The sequence below is a fragment of the Lutra lutra genome, chromosome 1 (assembly GCF_902655055.1).
Source record: "Lutra lutra chromosome 1, mLutLut1.2, whole genome shotgun sequence".
NCBI classification, from domain to species: domain Eukaryota; kingdom Metazoa; phylum Chordata; class Mammalia; order Carnivora; family Mustelidae; genus Lutra; species Lutra lutra.
The window spans coordinates 46,516,376-46,535,067 of record NC_062278.1 but is presented as its reverse complement, the minus strand read 5'-3'; the positions used below and the strand labels follow the sequence as shown (position 1 = coordinate 46,535,067).

Here is an 18,692-nt window from a genome sequence, read left to right as displayed (position 1 = left end):
GAAAACAGCACTGGCATTTAAAAATGTTAAAGAAAAGTCTGCATGTCTTCTTTTCTTTTTCATCAAGTTTTCCTCTACTCCTTTTGTGTCTTCTGCCTGATTTGTTTTAAATATACATTGCATTCATGTACTCTAACAACTCCTTTTTCTGAATTTTTTTTAAAGATTTTATTTATTTATTTGACAGAGAGATCACAAGTAGATGGAGAGGCAGGCAGAGAGAGAGAGAGGGAAGCAGGCTCCCTGCTGAGCAGAGAGCCCGATGCGGGACTCGATCCCAGGACCCTGAGATCATGACCTGAGCCGAAGGCAGCGGCTTAACCCACTGAGCCACCCAGGTGCCCCCCTTTTTCTGATTTTTACATTTGATTTTTTTTCACTGTATGTTTCTACTTATACCTGAGATTTTGTAGAGGGGAACAATGATGAATCATTTTAAAGTTTACATTTTTGGAAAAGAAATAAAGTCTACATTTTTTTTTTTAAGATTTTTTTTTTAAAATTTAATTTGACAGATCACAAGTAGGCAGAGAGGCAGGCAGAGAGAGAGAGGAGGAGGAGGAGGCAGGCTCCCTGCTGAGCAGAGAGCCCAATGCGGGACCCAATCCCTGGACCCTGAGATCATGACCTGAGCCGAAGGCAGAGGCTTTAACCACTGAGCCACCCAGGCAACCCAAGTCTACATATTTGTCTCAACTTAAATCTAAGAAATTTCTCAGTTAAATATTAGGATTCAATCAGTTTCCTCTGATCCTTCCTCTGTCTTATAGATAAATGGTTCAGAGTTATTGAGCTTTAATCAACAACACATAAGTAAAATCGTTGTAGATCAGAGCTCATTAAAATGTATATCTTCTATCTCAGACCATATTAAACCACAAAAAACAAAGTTGCTTTGCCTTGATTTCAAGAAAACTTTTCGTATGTCCTGTGTCCCATTCATCACCACAAGGGGGCATGTTGATACAAATGTATCATTTCCCTGTGGTAGTATCATTTGATGATGCCTTCCTGAAGGTTTTGTTTTATTTTGTTTAGTTTTATTATACCTTTATGTCTGTTTTTTTTCTTAGCATGTGCAGTTTTTATAAAGTGACCTAAGAATACTGTAGTTTCTAATGTTAAGTGTGGAGAATGAATTTCACTTTAGAAACAGAAGAAATATTCTAGGTGAAAATCTAGGAACTGCAATTCCAGTAGTTTCTTCTATTTCCCATAAGGTATACTGGAGTTCAAGTAAAACCTAATCATTTCCAAGTACTTTCAAACCCCATCAACTTTAGATATATTAAACAATCAATGGCATAATTTGAAAAATACACAATTGTTTTAAGACTGAGCTAAAATTCAGCAGCTGAATGACTTTGACAGCAACCAAATGACTTTGCTATTTGGAAAAAAAAAAAAACAAAAACTGTTCATGTTTTGGCCACAAGTTGCTATATATCATAGTTTAAAGTATGTTCACAAAATGTTACAGGTCTTCAATAAATGCCCAGAGAGGGGCATACATTTCTACCTCAGTCAATACTGGAAAGAAAGATCCTCACAGATATCTTGAAGAGAAGAAACTACAACAAGGTAGCAAAAAGTGGAGAATACTGACTCCATCAAAACCAACTTAACATCAGAAAGAAAAATTAACATCAGAGCTAACAATTCCACTTTTTATTAGTAAGCATGTTTTACACTGGAAATTATTTTCCATGAGAAACCATAAACAAAATCCTTGTGCTATATGGAATACGTATTCAAAGAATAATGTCAGAGAAGCTATCAGTTTTGTTGTATGGTATGCTCTCTTATTAGCGGAACCACAGCAACTCTAATTTCACATCACCCACACCTCTTCCTTCCCTGACCTCCCATCCCCTTTCCCACTGTGTTGACAAATCTTTTACCCACCTGTGACTTCAGTAAGGCTGGTGGAAGAAATAATTAGATATGTGTCTAGACTGTATTACAGAACTTAATCAAAATGGAGCCTTTAAATAACCTGTTTCACAATTACCTGGGTGTTTATTAAAAATCACAGATTTGCAGATCATACCTTGCTATGCCTCCCCCAGACGTACTGAATGAAAATTAATCTCTGAAGCTGGAAACTGGGAGTCTACATTTTTAAATAAATGCCTTAGGTGATTTTTATGTTGTTAATCCCAAAAGAGACTATGATCCATACTTTAGCATAATTATTTTTATTTCTAAAAGTTTTTATTTAATTTATTTATTTATTTTAAGATTTTACTTAGCTATTTTGAGAGAGAGTGAGCACGAGTAAGGCAGGTGGGGTGGGGGTTGTGGTGGAGGAGAGGAGCAGAGGGAGAGGGAGAAACAGATGGTCTGCTGGGCAGGGACCTGATCCCAGGATCTTCAAACCATGACCTGAACCAAAGACAGATGCTTAACTGATTGAGCCACCCAGTCTCCCCACTTTACTTTGTTTATTATCTTGTTGGTTGCTACAACATTTCTATAAAGTGGACAGTGGACAGTTTTATTAATTCTATTCAAGATGTAGAAATTGAGGCACAAGGATTTTAAATAATTGATCCCTGTTTATTCACTGAATTATCACTCAACTGAGATTAAAATTACAGCTCCAAGGTGTTAGTTTCTACCATATTATGTCTATAGAGTTTTCTCCATACATAATGATTCCATATACACTTTGGGGTATTGAAATGCCTTGATTATGGAACTCCATGGAGGGTGGCATGAAGATGAGAGTACACAGCTTACCCCTTAACTTTGTTAGTTGCTATTTTAGAGTACAATGTAGTTCTATTGAATCTGTGTCTTTAAGTAGCAATTATCTTTAAAGGCAAATATATTTGCAACTTAAGTAAGAACCATAGTCAGAAGACTTTTCTAAAGAAAAAGAAGAAATCTCAGCTTTCATAAAAAGAAATTAAAAACATTATAAATGTTGCCTTCCCTTAAGGAGATTTTACTTGTATAGCATATATGAAAAATAAACTTTTGAACCACTAAAAAGAACAAGGTAATGATTAGGTTTCTATAAAAAGAAGAGAATTAAGGACTAGAATGTGTTGGGACCTAAATTATGCAACATATACAGGCACGAGTAATCTAGAAAACATTATCTTTATGTATAATTCATTCTGCAGCTGTCTATTTGTGACACATATTATACACTGATTAAGAGCATGGTTAAACAACTGAATAATGTACATGCTTCATATAATAACACCCTGTTCTTATTGCAAGTTTAAAGAGGCAAAACTAGGTACAGTGAAACTTTGTGTTTATGTTAATTTGAATAAGTCATGATCTGAGTATATGAAAATATTGATGGATCGTGGATGCATCCAGACCTATTCTTTGCAGAGAGAAGCCCAAGGAAGAGTTTGGAGAAAACTCTTTGTAGTCACCTTTTCAATGGCCCTCTTTTGCTTTCCTATAATGAGCCATGGCTGCAAATGTTTGTCCTATGAAAATCTAATTTGTAAGTAAGCTAGCATAATCCAAGCAAGGGATAACCAGGTGAGAAAAGTAATAAATAGGAGAAAAATATTTATTTCATTTCCTAACAAAGATACTAATACATTTTTGTAATGCTTAAAATTCAATTTTATGTCTTTTAAAAGCAGACTCCAGGATTCTGTAGTGCTTTCTCTAGCTTCTGATCTCTTAATGATTGTTTATCGGCTTAGGAAAAATTGATGACTGTGGGTCTTAATGGTAGGCCCTGGGGTAACAATGAGGGATAGGTATTAAAGTTGAAGTTCTGAGGCAGAATCTGAGGTTTCTTGGAATATTGCCCAGAATTCCATTTTAAAAATCAGTATCATAATTTTCATTTCTTTAATCTTATCTTTCATTTAAAAATAAACATAGCATAGTGAAATGACCTTCAGACACTTTTTTGATTGGAGAAGTTGCATTCAAACAATTACACATATTGTTTAGTCACTGACTAATACCACGGAGAAACTAAATATGCTGGTCAGAAAGATATCTTGGTACTCTGCCAGGAGCTATTTCTCTATTTTTATAACATAAATTTTTTTAATCATAAAACTAAAATATTCATTGCAGAATAATTTTAAAAGTTCAATAAGCAAAAGATGGATCACCAAAGACTAAGAGATCAATCTATTTCTCAATCTTTAATGACTTTCAGTTACTGCTATCTACTGCCTTTGGCATGGATCTCAGAGGTGAGAGATAGAGGGGAGTGTGCAAATGATAGAAGAGAAGGTGCAGTGGGAAGTATTGTAAGAGGAGGAGGAGGAAGATTCAATTGTGGGACAGACATTTTCCCTTAACACGTCATTACTGTCATGGTTGATTGACATCGTTTCCAATATTAAGAGCCATGTGACTTGTGTACACCACTTAATTTCTTTGGGCCTCAATTTCCTTATCTGTTTAAAACACACACACACACACACACACACACACACACACACACACATCTAGGCAAAGGTATTGAAACAAGATGCCCCAAGTCTCCCCACCACACTTTATTTTTTTTATTGCCAGTTTATATCATGCTGCCAGTATTTCCTGTCTAGGGTAGTATAAATGAGTCTCCTTGCTTTCTCTGCCCTTGACCCTCTACAATTAATTCATTCTCCCATCCAAGTACTAACCAGGCCTGACCCTGCTTAGCTTCTGAGATCAGACGAGATTGGGCACATTCATGGTAGTGTGGTTGTAGACTAATTCATTCTCAACATATAGCTGAAGTGAGCTCTTAAAAACGCAAATTATGTTATGTCATCACCTCCTTAGAACCTTCCAGTGGGTTCCCTTTGCAATTAGAATAAATGTCTATTTCTTTTCATGACTTTTGAATTTCTGTAGGATCTGGTTGCCCTGTCTTTATTTCTAACTTATCTTTCAATGTGTCAACCATCTTGGACTTAGTCCTAGTCCTAAAATATGCCAAGCTTGTCCCCACGTTAGGATCTATATTTGCTTTCATCTTAGAACATTTGGCTTCAGACCTTCCCTCGGCTTGTACCCTTATAATTTTCAGGTCTCATTTCAAATACCACCTCATTAAAGAGGTATTTCCTGAACATGACTTCCAAGGTAGCTACACACTTTCATTTACTTATTTATTTATTTATTTATTAAAGATTTTATTTATTTATTTGACAAAGAGACACAGTGAGAGAAGGAACACAAGCAGGGGGAGTGGGAGAGGGAGAAGCAGGCTTTTCACTGAACAGGGAAACTGATGTGGGGCTCAGTCCCAGGACCCTGGGACCATGATCTGAACTGAAGGGAGATACTTAACTACTAAGCCACCCAGGTGCCCTTACTCACTTTTATTTAAAAAAAAAAAAAAAAGTGTATTATGCATCCAGTTTTATCACTATCTAAAATGAGAGATTCTCTTTTTAAAGAATAACTTTATTATTTTTGTTCCCACCAGGCTCAAGACTGTAAACTCCATGCTTGTTTACTGGAATATCTCCAATGCCCAGCATAGTATCCTCACAAGTAAACAGTACATGTGCTGTATAAATCTCAGATTTTAACTATATGTTCAATAGCATGAATGCTTAATGTCTGTTCTCTTCCCAGATCCTAAGAAGCACTTTCAGCTCCATTATCCAACTTGTTATCTAATAATATAAGAAATATGTTAGATGAATAAATTATTATAACTGCATCTTCATACTGACTGTATATTTACAGTCTGCTTAATCTATTAAGTTTGTCTGAGGTGATATTTTACTTAAATATTTTATTTGTCCTTTTTCTATTTATGTTCTTTATTAATGCAAAGGTTTTCTATCTATTGATTACTGTATCAGAATGTCTTGGATTACAAGTCATAGAGTTATAGAATGCCCACTTCTCAGGAACTCAAGCAAATAAAGCATTTAATTAAATTATAAGCAAATAACTGGAGTAAGTGGTTTCTGCTTGTACACTGCAAATGGTTGTAACAACAACAGACGTGCAACAATTTCATCGGAGAACCAGGCTCTTTGTGGCCAAATGCTCTCCTACTGTATAATATCCCTAGATCATGAACCAGGTTCTTTTGATTTTCCTTTTTGGCCATCCTCAGCTTTGGAGTTGTCTCCTGAGGCTTGTTGCCTCCTGTTTGAAAGATGGCTGTAGCGGCTCTATGCCCTTCCAAAACTATATTCAAGGAAATAAAGAAGAGCAAGGGCCAATACCAGACAGCTCTTTATTCAATCTTGTTTCTGGTAGACCTCAACTGGAAATTTTTCCCGAAGTTGTCATTTTCACTTTCCTTTCCCTTTAAGTGACCAAAGTGTAAAATTTAAATGTCAAAGGAGAATGGTAAAAATATAACTGGCTTATATAAATCATGATTTATTTCTTAGGCCTGAGCTCATTATAAACATCCCAGTTTAGTAAAGATTTTATTAGCAAGGAAAAGATGAGGAAAGAAGTTGAGGAGGCAGCTAACAGGGTCGACTAGAAACAGTATAAATAACTGATAACCCTTTTCAATTTATTTGCCATTGATGTGAAGCTTTTTACACTGGGAATGTGTAAGCTTTTCCACAGAGCTCTCATGTGATTTATCCGGCATTTGTAATGTCTTTCTTTCTAGTTTTTATTGTCAACAACAATAACAAAAAGCTTTCTTTCAACCTCAGGGATGAAACTCACAATTAGGCATTAGTAATGACTTCATTTCTTCAGGTGGTATCTTTGAAACTCTAGGTTTAAAGCCAGCAGCTTTGTGTTCACTGTCTTATTTTGTCTTTTTTCTGCACAAGCAAGATGGGCCAGTGAGCACTGTACTTTCTGCTTGCTGAACATCTGCTGATTGAACTTTCTCAGTAAAACTATTTAGTCCGGGTTTGTTCTAAAATCACTGGGAGCAGGGAGACTAACTCTGAATTAGACAGCGTTGGATGTTGCTAACACAAAAACAAACAGCACCTGGTAATTTCCTGTGGTTCTTCAGGTTAATCATCAGGTGTATGTTGAATACTTTGAGAACTGTGACTGGCATTTGATTATTCGTTGTTGATTAGCATTTAGGTTAGAAGGACTGGGTGTATTTCAGATGTTTGTAGGTATCAAAATTGTATGCATCATGAGATTTGATGAACCATTTGTCTTGTATCTTATCTATGCTGTAGGCATCCTTTTGTGCTCAAAGCTTTCCGTGGGATGTGTTCAGAGACTTTAAAAACAGAATTTTCCCCTTTGTGACTCTTTGTTGTAAGTGCTTTTGTTACATTTGTTGCTTTCTATTGCATTTTTTACACCTCTTTCTGATGCATTAAGGATTATTTTAGGTTCACTTATTTGATGGGTTGTGATTAATAATGACCTCAGAGAAGAAATAAATGTAATTTCACTGAAAAATATGTTCTTAGAGTTTGTCATTTTCTATCCTTTTCTTATTTTAATTATCAGTAATTAATGAAGTAGCCATTAAATAACACATTATTTTAGGTGTTGGAAATCCTTTGAAAAATGTAAATGATAACTCTCCTGTTCTTTAGGGCTTTACACAAACTTAAAGGAATTCATTACTTTTAATAAAACCAAACAAATTACTTGAAAGTCACACACCAAACCTTGAGCGCTAAACAGAAAGTTTCTCAGTAGTCTCTTACCTTCAATAATGCATTTCCAGGTTAAAAAAAAAAAAAATGCCTTTCCAGGTCTAAGACCTTAGGGTCTTGTCCTTAAAATGCATATTAGAAAGACAGAGCTCTTGTTTTTGTAGATGCTTTGCACAAATGGTAAATGGAGATTTTCCCAAAGCAAGGCATGGCTTCTTAATGGGCTGCATGACTTAGCTAGATGGTCCTCTCTGTCTTCCAGATTTCTGATAGGGCTCTCTGTTCAGTACTTTTCTCCTTTGTGTCTGATAATCCTCAAATCTTTTTCATTTGTTTTACTACAGAGAACTCTGCAATGATCACAAACTGTTGTTTCCCAAGCTTCAGAGATGAGGCTTTTTCTGGAAATGATTCTTTAAATATAAATTTCCTCTGGTATTGTTGATTTCCATTTCCATATTATGTTCAAGATCTGCCATTGTCAATTCACTCAAGCAGTACATTTCAAAGAAGTTTTGTGTCCTTCTGATACCACCACTGCAGACAACTATCACTCAGATTTGGGTCTCTCAACCTGTGATCCGAGCTGGAGTGTGCGGCATTCACTTCTTGAACAGTTATTGAAGAAGACTCTTGCTTTGCGTTGAACACATATTCTCTCTGGTTTAATATAAAGCTTTGCTGCCCTTTCGTCACCACAGTTGGGGATTTGCTATCTGGCATTTGGGCTCAAAGTGCAGAGATTCTCATTTCTGAGAATATAGTTTCTACACATTAGATCATTAGAATTTCTTTTACAAAAAGCATATATTGACAAAGGTAAATAAAAATAGTCAGATTTTATTCTTACGAATTAGTCCATCAAACACTTGCTGGTTCAAGGACAAGTTTTTTTCCTTTGAAATTGGGAAACAATATTGGCACATTGATTTCTCCCTCTTCAGCTAATTGTAATGGTCTCTGTATTAGACTGATTTTGATTGACTGCTATCATAGCGTCTGCCAAGTGAGAACTATTTTTTTTTTTGTGAAAAGTCATTTAGTTATTTTTCCCCAATGACACAATTCCTTTCTTAGTGTTGTATGTGGTTCTTCTCATCAGGATTTTATTGTTTTTCATTCTTCCAAGGTTTATTTGTTCATCATCTTTTTATTGAAAAAAAAAAGTTATTTAAATCTTGATGTTACAACATTCTGATAACATAGCTATTTTTCTTGCTTTTTTCCTTTATACTCAGGCTACTGAATTTACTTTTGCCTAGAAGGAACTACCATTTCCTTTCTTTAATTTTTCAGTGAATTCTGTGCAGAAGACTGTCCATATATTCTGTTTATGCTACCATATGTTGCTTTTTGGGGAATTAGTAGTAGGCTTCACAGTTGTCTACCTAAAGATCTGTCTTTGTGCCTGAAGCAGTCATACCCACTCCATTTTTAGCTTGGCTAAATCAGAAGGAACAATTGAAATAAAAATCATTCTTCAGGTTGGCCCTGGTTCGTCTAGGATAGACATAGAATATGCATTTTATCAAATGCTATATCTTAGCACAATGTCACCTCTACTATCCATGACTTGACAGAGTAGTAGGATTTCTAAAGAAAAGTTTTATTTTTCAAAATCTAAGAAATTAGAAACATTCTCCATACAAGTTCTTTTAATCAGTGCATCAGATATTATATGATTTTTAATTAAAGGCATTCAATATTTTTTTACTGCCTAACTTTCTACAGTGACTTTTTAATTTAAAATATAAAAACATGAGTAAAAATTCTGAATATGTTTTATTAGCAGCTTAAGCATGATCTCCAGGCAAATTTTAATTACTCATATTAAAGCATTTAAAAGCAGAATAGTGAATGATCTAAAATGATTTTTATCTCACCTTTATCAAAAATATTTATTCTTAAAGGTAGACATGTCTCAAGATTTAAAAATCCACTTCAGAAAGTCAAGCCAAAAAAAAGAAAAAAAGTCAAGCCAATTTGTAAACCCTTGAGTTAGGTAAAGGAGGAAGGTGGTTTAGAGTTCCCAAACTTTGGAATACACAGTAAGTAAGTCCCCCTCATGCTGCTCCATGATTCGTTATAATTAGCTCCATGTTGGGTATAGACCATGACTTTTTAGATCATTATGATATTTAACTTTTCTCATACCTTACATAGAATATGGGAGGTTAAGAGTTGGAGTTTGGAAGAGGTCTTATGAATGCAAAGTAATAGAATTAAGATGTTAACAGAATTGTGATTAGGCAGATTATGTGTTGTCAGTTATGAGTTACCATATTTCCACTAAGAAAGTACTTATATGGAACTATTGTTGTCAAAGAAAAAAAGCAAAATTTGCCTTGGATAACATAAAATGAACACAATTGAAAGAGTCAAAGTATCTTAGAAATTTTAGTAGATATTGTGAGAAAATAATTCTTCCATTTTATTTTGATCTTTAAAATATAAGAAAGGGAGTTACTAATTTTTTTACTCAAAAAAAAAAAAAATCCATACAGTGACTGCCATTATATTTGAAATAAAATCTACCCCTAAAACAGATCAGTGTGAACCGTAATATATCTTTAAATACTCTTTTTAGTTAAAAGGGACCTCATTTCCATAGTTGAGAGCAGAATGTTAGCATTTTCAAGGTAACTTTAAGACTTGTTGCTTAGTAATATTCAAATGAGAGAGTCCCTCCCTGGAACTGGATATAAAACGGTTGTCCATGTGAATGTGCATCAAGGATTCAGAAAAGGGAGAGATTTTGCAACACCTAAATTATAAACAGGCAGAAGACCATGTAATCAAATGAGAATAATTCAAACTCAGTAAATACTGTATGATTAAGTTAGTCATATATCAATAATTGTGTATGTATTGTCAGATGTACTTCATAATCATTCACCAATCTTCCCTCACGAAATGCCTGATAAGCTATTTTTAGAATTGGCATGTAAAAGCAAGAACTCAGTCTTTGTCTAGATCTTACTTTTGTGCATTTTTGTCCTTCTGTCTTTAGCCTCCATTCACATTTCTTGGTTTTCATGCCGTTACTAGTTCTTAAGATCCCTTTGCAAGGGCTTGGAACCTAAGTACATTTATATAAAGCCCTAAACATTTTAAAAACAATTGCAACAGAATGCCAATGTTTAATCTGCCATTATCTTGATGACTTTGAAACAGAGTGCCTGTGACCCTTTGTTATAATTTTGCTTTGTAATCTAATTGGCCATCTCTAACGGGGATCCTCTGAATTGATTAATGACATCTCATTCAACAAGTTGTTCAATCCAAAAATATTGATGTCATCTTTAAATCTTTCTTATAATTCATATCTAATTAGTTACTGAGTCTTATAAATTGTATATTCATAATACATTTTCCAGTTCTCTACCTTCCTCTTCATTCCAAAATCCACTGCCCTATTTAAAGTCATATGGCTTTTCTCATCTATAGCAATAATGCCTTAACTGGTTTCCTATAACCATTCCTCCTATCCTTCAATACTTCCCTCTTTCACACTGTTGTCATTAATAGCTTCTAAGACATGCATGTGTTTGGTCATTCTCCCATTTAAGTAAATCAATGTCTGTCTCTTAATTGCCATAGGAAAACCTTCAAATTTCTTGATGTACCACTCAAGTAACTTCGCAATTATTCCTTAGAAACCTTGATTGTTCACTCCTTCTCTCCCCATTCCACATTTCCAACAACATGTCCATTCACTTCCCCAAATTTCCATGTCTTTTTCCTTTTCCTGTTTCCTCTATCTGAATTCCCCAACAGTCTGTCTAAAGAAATTTTTTAATATTTGGATCAAATTCTAGTTTTTTGTATAGTCTTCTTCAGACCTCTGCTTTTTGATACTTCCATATTTCTTTTTCAGACCTGTATGTTAACATTTAATGCACTGAATAGATAGAAAGCATGAGTCCATTCTGTAAAAGTATAAGGTCTTTGAAGGAAAGAGTGGTGCTGTTTCAAATATTAAATGGTCATAATCATTATAAAGTCAAGTATGATAATTTGTACCCTAGGAGCCTTTTAACAGGTATTTCTGATGTATTTTTTAAAAAAGTTCTTAATTACAGTATCTTCAACAGTGGTATTGGGAAAACTGGACTGGTAAAGTGTGAAACTGGACCACCTTCTTATACCTCACACAAAATAACTCAAAATGGATGAAACACTTAAATGTGAGACCTGAAACCATAAAAATCCGAGATGAGAACACAAGTAATAATTCTTTTGATCATAGCAACATTTTTCTAGATATGGCTTCCAAGGCAAGGGAAACAAAAGCAAAATTAAAATATCAGAATAAAATCAGAAATAATATCAAAATAAAAAGCTTTTGCACAGTAAAGGAAATAATCAACAAACCAAAAAGACAACCTACTGAATGGGAGAAGATATTTGCAAATGACATATCTGATAAGGGGTTTATTTCCAAACCATGAAGTACTTAATATGACTCAACACCAAAAAAACATAAATTAGCAGAGGATATGAACATTTTTCCAAAGAAGACAAACAAATGGCCAGCAGACACATGCAAAGTTGTTCAACATTTCTCATCATTGGGTAAATGTAAATGAAAGCCACAATAAGATATTATCTCACACTTGTCAGAATGGTTAAAATCAGAAACACAAGTAACAACAAGTGTTGGAGAGTATGTAGAGAGAAAGGAACCCTTGTGCACTGTTGGTGGGAATGCAAAGTGGTATAACCACTTAAAAAGAAATAACACATGATCCAGTAATTCCCCTACTAGGTATTTACCCAAAGAATGTGAAAACACTTATTTGAAAAGATACATGTACCCTTGTGTTTATTGTAGGCTTAATTAAAATAACCAAGAAGCAGCCCAAATGTCCAAGGGTAAATCAAGGAATAAAGAAGGTGTGGTATAAACATACAATGGAATATTACTCAGCCATAAAAAATAATGAAATCTTGCCATTTGCAATAACATGATGGATCTAGAAGGAAAATAGGTCAGTCTAAGAAAGACAAGTACCATGTGATTTCACTTACATGTGGAATTTAAGAAATGAAACAAAAAAAGAAAATGTATCAAACAAAAAAAAGGACTTTTAAATATAGAGGGAAATTGGTGGTTACCAGAGGAAGGTGGGTTAGGGGGGATGGGTGAAACAGGTGAAGGGGATTAAGAGTACACTTATTGTGATGATCACTGAGTACTGTATAGAATTGTTGAATCACTACATCATGTGCCTGAAACTAATACAACACTACATTAATTACACTGGAATAAAAAATAAAAACAATTAAAAAATACTTACATAGCTACCATTCAACTGATACCTCTTAAATTCAGAAACTTATTTCTTAATAGAGACAATCTATAGCTTTCAAGAGGCACTTTTGGGACATTAATATTCTGGTTACCTGACTTGATATTTAATACTGTAGTCAGATTTATATTAAAATTCACTGTTCTAGGCCTCTCAGTTTCTATAATCATATAAGAAAGAAGAACATGCCTGGAATCTGGATTTCAAATCTGATACAATAAAACCTATATATTCTTCAAAATTTGGATTACCCTGACAGTTTTACTAGTACTTTAAATTTAATGAGCTTCCCATTTTAAAATGCATTTAAAATATTATTTAATAGGAATCTCAAATACATCATATAGGCATACAAAGAATATCCTAGTTATTTCCTATTTTATGCTTTATTTTATATTATTTTGTTCTTTAAGTAGATCATATTTGTTGGAATTTTTATAAATATTATATTGCACAAAATTTTTATAATAATTTTAAACACTATTCTCCAATGTTGGAAATAATATGCATAATAGAAAAATCTTATCTACATTGTTCTGTAACTTGAAAAGTTGCTTTAAGTTACACATTTATAAAAAACAAAACGAAAAGAAGGCCTCAAAAAAAATGAAAAAAATTATGAAATTTTCCAATTAGAAAATGGAGCTGGAAATACTGCTTTTCCTGAGATGAACAATTTATTTTCAGACATGATTGACTTTTACTTTTATGAAGGTGTTTGGTCAAATTATAAGATCAATAGATACTGCTACCTTATATGTCAGGCTCTCAGAGATTAATTTATTTTCCTTAGCACTATATTTCTTTGTTGGAGAAATTAGTGGAAATATCAACAATAAAGTAATATAGAGCATTTCTATAGTGCAAATATAGCCAGGACACAATATGTTTCACTCATAGTATTAAATTTGCATCTCTTCTGGAATAATTGAATACAGTGAAGTTTCAAAACAATCTAACAGAAAATGAAATAAAAGGGAACTAAATAATGGATTTGCCTCTTCTATAATAATGTGTAAGGTTAGAGAAAGAGGAGAGGATAAAAACATCTTGAATATTTTTACTGACTGACTTTTCATTGAAGGTGACTGTCAAATGAGTCAATGGTGAAGGTTTTGTTTGAACAGTAACAGAATAGTGTATAGTTTTACAAATTACTGGTTTTCAGATAGCTGAAGAAAGACTCAGAGATTGAAATCCTTGAAACAATAACCAAAAAGCTCAGTGGAATGAACTGGTTTGGGGGCATTCAGAAATGCTTAAACTATTCATGAGTTAAGGTTAGATCATATATTCTATGGATGATAGTTTGCTTCTAAAGTTTTAGCCTTTTATTCCTGCTCATATTCTCCCCAAGTATCATTCAGAAAAAAGTTTAGGGTTTATTTATATATTTCCAGAGAAACTTATCTTGTTCATTTGTAAGTATAGTCAGGTCATTCCATAACATTTGCTGTGAGGAAAAAAAAAGTCATTTCATAACCATTGGTTGTTCACTAGCACGGACTTAACTGATTCACCATTGCCCTATACAGAACTCCATTGAAAGGAGATAATTTTTAAGCACCAAGAATACCTCAGGCAAAGACAGATTTGTTGTGAGGGTAATCGAAACTTGGACCTCAAGCATGATATTAAAGTCCCAGTACGATGGAAGAAAGAAAACAGTCAAACATAAGAAAGCTTTTTTGTTGTTGTTTTGTTTTTTTGGCCAGGCGCTCAGATAAAGCAAATACTTCTCAGTTAAATGATGTTTGGGTGCCTGGGTGGCTCAGTCGTTAAGCGTCTGCCTTCGGCTCAGGTCATGATCCCAGGACCCTGGGATTGAGGCCCACATTAGGCTCACTGCTCAGCTGGATGCCTCTCCCTCTCCCACTCTCCCTGCTTGTGTTCCCTCTCTCTCTGTGTCTTTCTCTGTCAAATAAATAAAATCTTTTTAAAAAAAGTGATGATGTTAAATTTGGAAAATGACAGTTGCGAGCAGAAAATTAGGAAACCAAAAACACAATTATTCTTATAATATTAAAAACAATACAGGTAAGCCACCTATATTGGAAAAGGACATGTAAACTTACAGTTGTTGTATATGCAGCTTCTGGATCATCTTCCAGCACCCGGGAAAGACCAAAATCAGAAACTTTGCATACTAAATTGCTGTTGACCAATATATTCCTAGCTGCTAGATCACGATGAACGTAACCCATATCAGAAAGATACTTCATTCCTGATGCAATGCCTCGGAGCATACCAACCAACTGGATGACTGTGAAATGGCCATCATGTTTCTGAAAGAGAATCACAATAGTTTACATTGATTTATTTTAATGTAGCATGTGTGAGTTGCAGGCAAGCATGTCTGTGTAACATTAAGGAAAACCTTTGAATTTATTTTGCTGGATCCAATGAATACAAGCATCAAATCTGCTGACCATGAAATACAAGAATTTGTTCGACATTTAAAGGAAAGGAAAATCTAGCTGGAAGTGATGAAGGAAAACAAAGGATAGAAGAGAACCAACCAAATTAACTGATTTCAAAAACTTTAAGTAATAAGAGGGACCTAAGTCAAATTACGTAGCAGCAATGACTACCAAAAGAACAGAACTCACTTTCCATAATTGTGACCTATGTACAGGTGGGCAGGACAGCAGAACCTAACATTGGATAAAAGCTTCATAATAATTTGAAATGAGAAAAATGATTACTTAGGAAAAAGAGGACTTGTTTGCATAAATAGGAAATAAGTTTAGGGAAGCTATAGGAAAGAGAGAAAAAAATATATGCAAATAGAAAATAACTAGATTTTCCCATTCTTTTTATTATATAGAGAGCGAATAAAAAGGAAGTTGCTGGCAACTGACTGAAAACAGGATTATTTTAGCTCCCTGTTGGGAAGAGTAAATGAAGTCATATGAATAACAAGCTAGGCATAGTACTGGTATGCAGCAGTCAATCCCTTGATTGCTTATTCTTCCCGTCTTGATTTAAAAATAACATTTTTGAAAGGAAAAAATTCAGTTGTCATCCATGTAAGATGTGTACACCAATAAGACCAGACACACAATACCCCAAAATTAGAGAAAAATTAAATAAAAATATTTTTAGTTTGAAAAATGAAGAATATTGTTCTACATAGTTATTTGGGGACAGCTGTCCTCAAAGGAGTTATAGAGAAGCATGAAAGATTCTCAGGTTGGTTTTATACACTAGGTAACATTTATTTATGAATGCTATTAAAATGAATATCTAACAAAAGACTATGGGGCTATATTACCTTATACAGTGTGGTAGATGAATAAATAAGAGTTATCTTCAAATTTGCAAAGTTATAGCAGTTTTCATGGATATATGATTTAAAACTATAGCATGGGTTAAATACACGGGTGATCTGACTATATCACAGTGACACAACATTCTATACAAAGATGATTCACTGGTCAGTTAAATGAATAAGCTTATACTACAAATGAAATAAACTTTGTCTTTATATCAACTTATCTCCCTGATAGCTCTCTGATAATACCTCTCAACCCAAGTGCAGAGTAAGTAAAAGAACCCTCTTTTAAAAGAAACATTCTATAGCAAGAGTATCCATTTAAGCAGGCTCTTCTGTATAATTAATGTATAAAAGATAACCTAGCAAAGAAAATCTTTGGTGTTATTAGCTCTTTATGTTTCCAATCCATCTTCCTAGACAGTGCACTATGAGATGAAGTCTGCCTCTCCTCTAATAGGACTCTCAAAGCCTTTGAGTAGAATTCAAAGCATAAATTCTTTTGGCCTCAAAAGGATTACACTAAATTTAAAGAGGAGGCGCTTTTACCTATTAGAAATGGAGTTACCTGGTATCACAGTTCTCATCAATGCAGAATTTCTGCGTGGTAGGAAATGTTAATGGACCATGGGAAAACTAAGGAATGCCTCAATTTTCTTATCTGTACAATGAGAATAGAATAATCTAACTCATAGATGCAGTGAGTATCACATACAAAACACACAGCACATCCCCTGACTTATTTTAATAATAGTTATTATTTAATAAAACTTTGTATTACAATTACATGTAGCTCATGTAATTTTTTTAAAGATTATTTATTTATTTGCCAGAGAGAGAGATCACAAGTAGGCAGAGAGAGAGAGAGAGAGGGCGAAACAGGCTCCCCGCCTAGCAGAGAGCTCAATGCAGGCCTTGATCCCAGGACCCTGAGGTCACAACCTGAGCCTGTCTGTTTTTATGCCGATAGTGTACTGTTTTGAGTACTACCGCTTCGTAATAGAGTTTGAAATTAGGAAATGTTATGCTCCCAGCTTTGTTAATTTTTTCATGATTACTTTGGCTATTGGGGTCTTTTATGGTTCCATACAAATTTTAGGATTATTTGTTCTAATTTTGTGAAAAGTGCTATTGGAATTTTGATAGAGATTGGACTGAATCTGTAGATTGTTTTGGGTAGCATGGACATTTTAATGATATTACTTCTTCTAATCCATGAGTAGAGAATAATTTTCCATTATTTGTATTGTTTTCAATTTCTTTTATCAGTGTTTTGTAGTTTTCAGTGTACAGATCTTTCACCTCTTTGGGTAAATTTATTCCTAAGTGTTTTATTCTTCTTCAATAAAATTGTAAATGGGATTGTTTCCTTCATTTCTCCGACAGTATGTTGTTAGTGTATAGAAATGCAACTGATTTTTTTGTATATTAATTTTGTATCCTGAAACTTTACCGAATTTATTTCTAACTGGTTTTTGGTGGAATCTTTAGAGTTTTCTATATACAATAGGTTATGTGCAAATAGAGACAGTTTTACTTCTTTTCTTATTTAGATGCCTTTTATTTCTTTTTCTTGACCAAATGCTCTAGCTGGGATTTCTGATGCTACATTGAATAAGAGTGGCAAGAATGGACATCTTGGTCTTGTTTTTGATATTAGAAGAAAAGGTTTTACTTTTTCCATTATATATGATGTCTGTTATAGGTTTTTCCTATATGGTCTTTATAATGGTGAGGTATGTTCCCCTTTATATGCACTTTGTTGAGAGTTTTTATCAAAAATGGATATTGAATTTTGCCCAATGCTTTTTCTGCATCTATTGAGATGATTATATGATTTTTATCTTTCATTTTGTTGAGTCATTCTTGCATCCCAATTGATCACACTGTCTGATCCTTTTAGTGCACTGTTGAATTCTGTTGGCTAACATGTTGTTGAACATTTTTGCATCTATGTTCATCAGCAATATTAACATGTAGTTTTCTTTTTTTAAATTAGCATTTAAAAGTATTTAATTAAACACATAATACACAAAGCATTATTATTGAAAAATAATTTGCTACAACAAATAAAGCAAGAGTATGATTAGCTACCCTCCCACTTCTGTTACCAGCAGAAGTAAGCAGCATAGTAGATTTTCAATACTATTATCAGATCAGGAGGACAAAAAGGAAATAACCAAACTCTAGTGAAAACAGGTTTTCAGTCAGTATTCTGACTGGCTCTTGTTAGACTGGCTTAAAGCTATCCCTGGTAATTCTGATCAGTTTGTTTTTTACTCATGACCACTAGTAGGCTGAATATTCACTCATCTGAGTGACTATTTGAGTGTAGTGATACTAATGAAATTTAGAGTCTTTTTTTTTTTAAAGGAGGGAAAAGATGGAATTTTATCCCAGATATTTCACAAGTCTGAATAATCCAGTAACTTCTCTATTTTGAGACTATATATTTCTATGGTATGGGGAAGTCAACTTAGAATTCTAGAAAGCACAAAGGGAAAAGAGAGACCGAGGAAACAATGCTGCCATTTAGCAAGAATTGTGCTTTATTCCTTGTGAGAA

At 34.0% G+C, this 18,692-nt stretch overlaps 1 protein-coding gene across 1 annotated transcript in view; it reads right to left on the bottom strand.

Annotated features, from left to right (window-relative positions):
- Positions 1 to 18,692, bottom strand: part of EPHA6 (EPH receptor A6) — an 872,902-nt gene that overhangs the window by 91,690 nt on the left and 762,520 nt on the right. Inside the window, 1 exon segment of the mRNA XM_047722523.1 lies at positions 14,929 to 15,138. Coding sequence (XP_047578479.1) covers positions 14,929 to 15,138 — 210 coding nt within the window.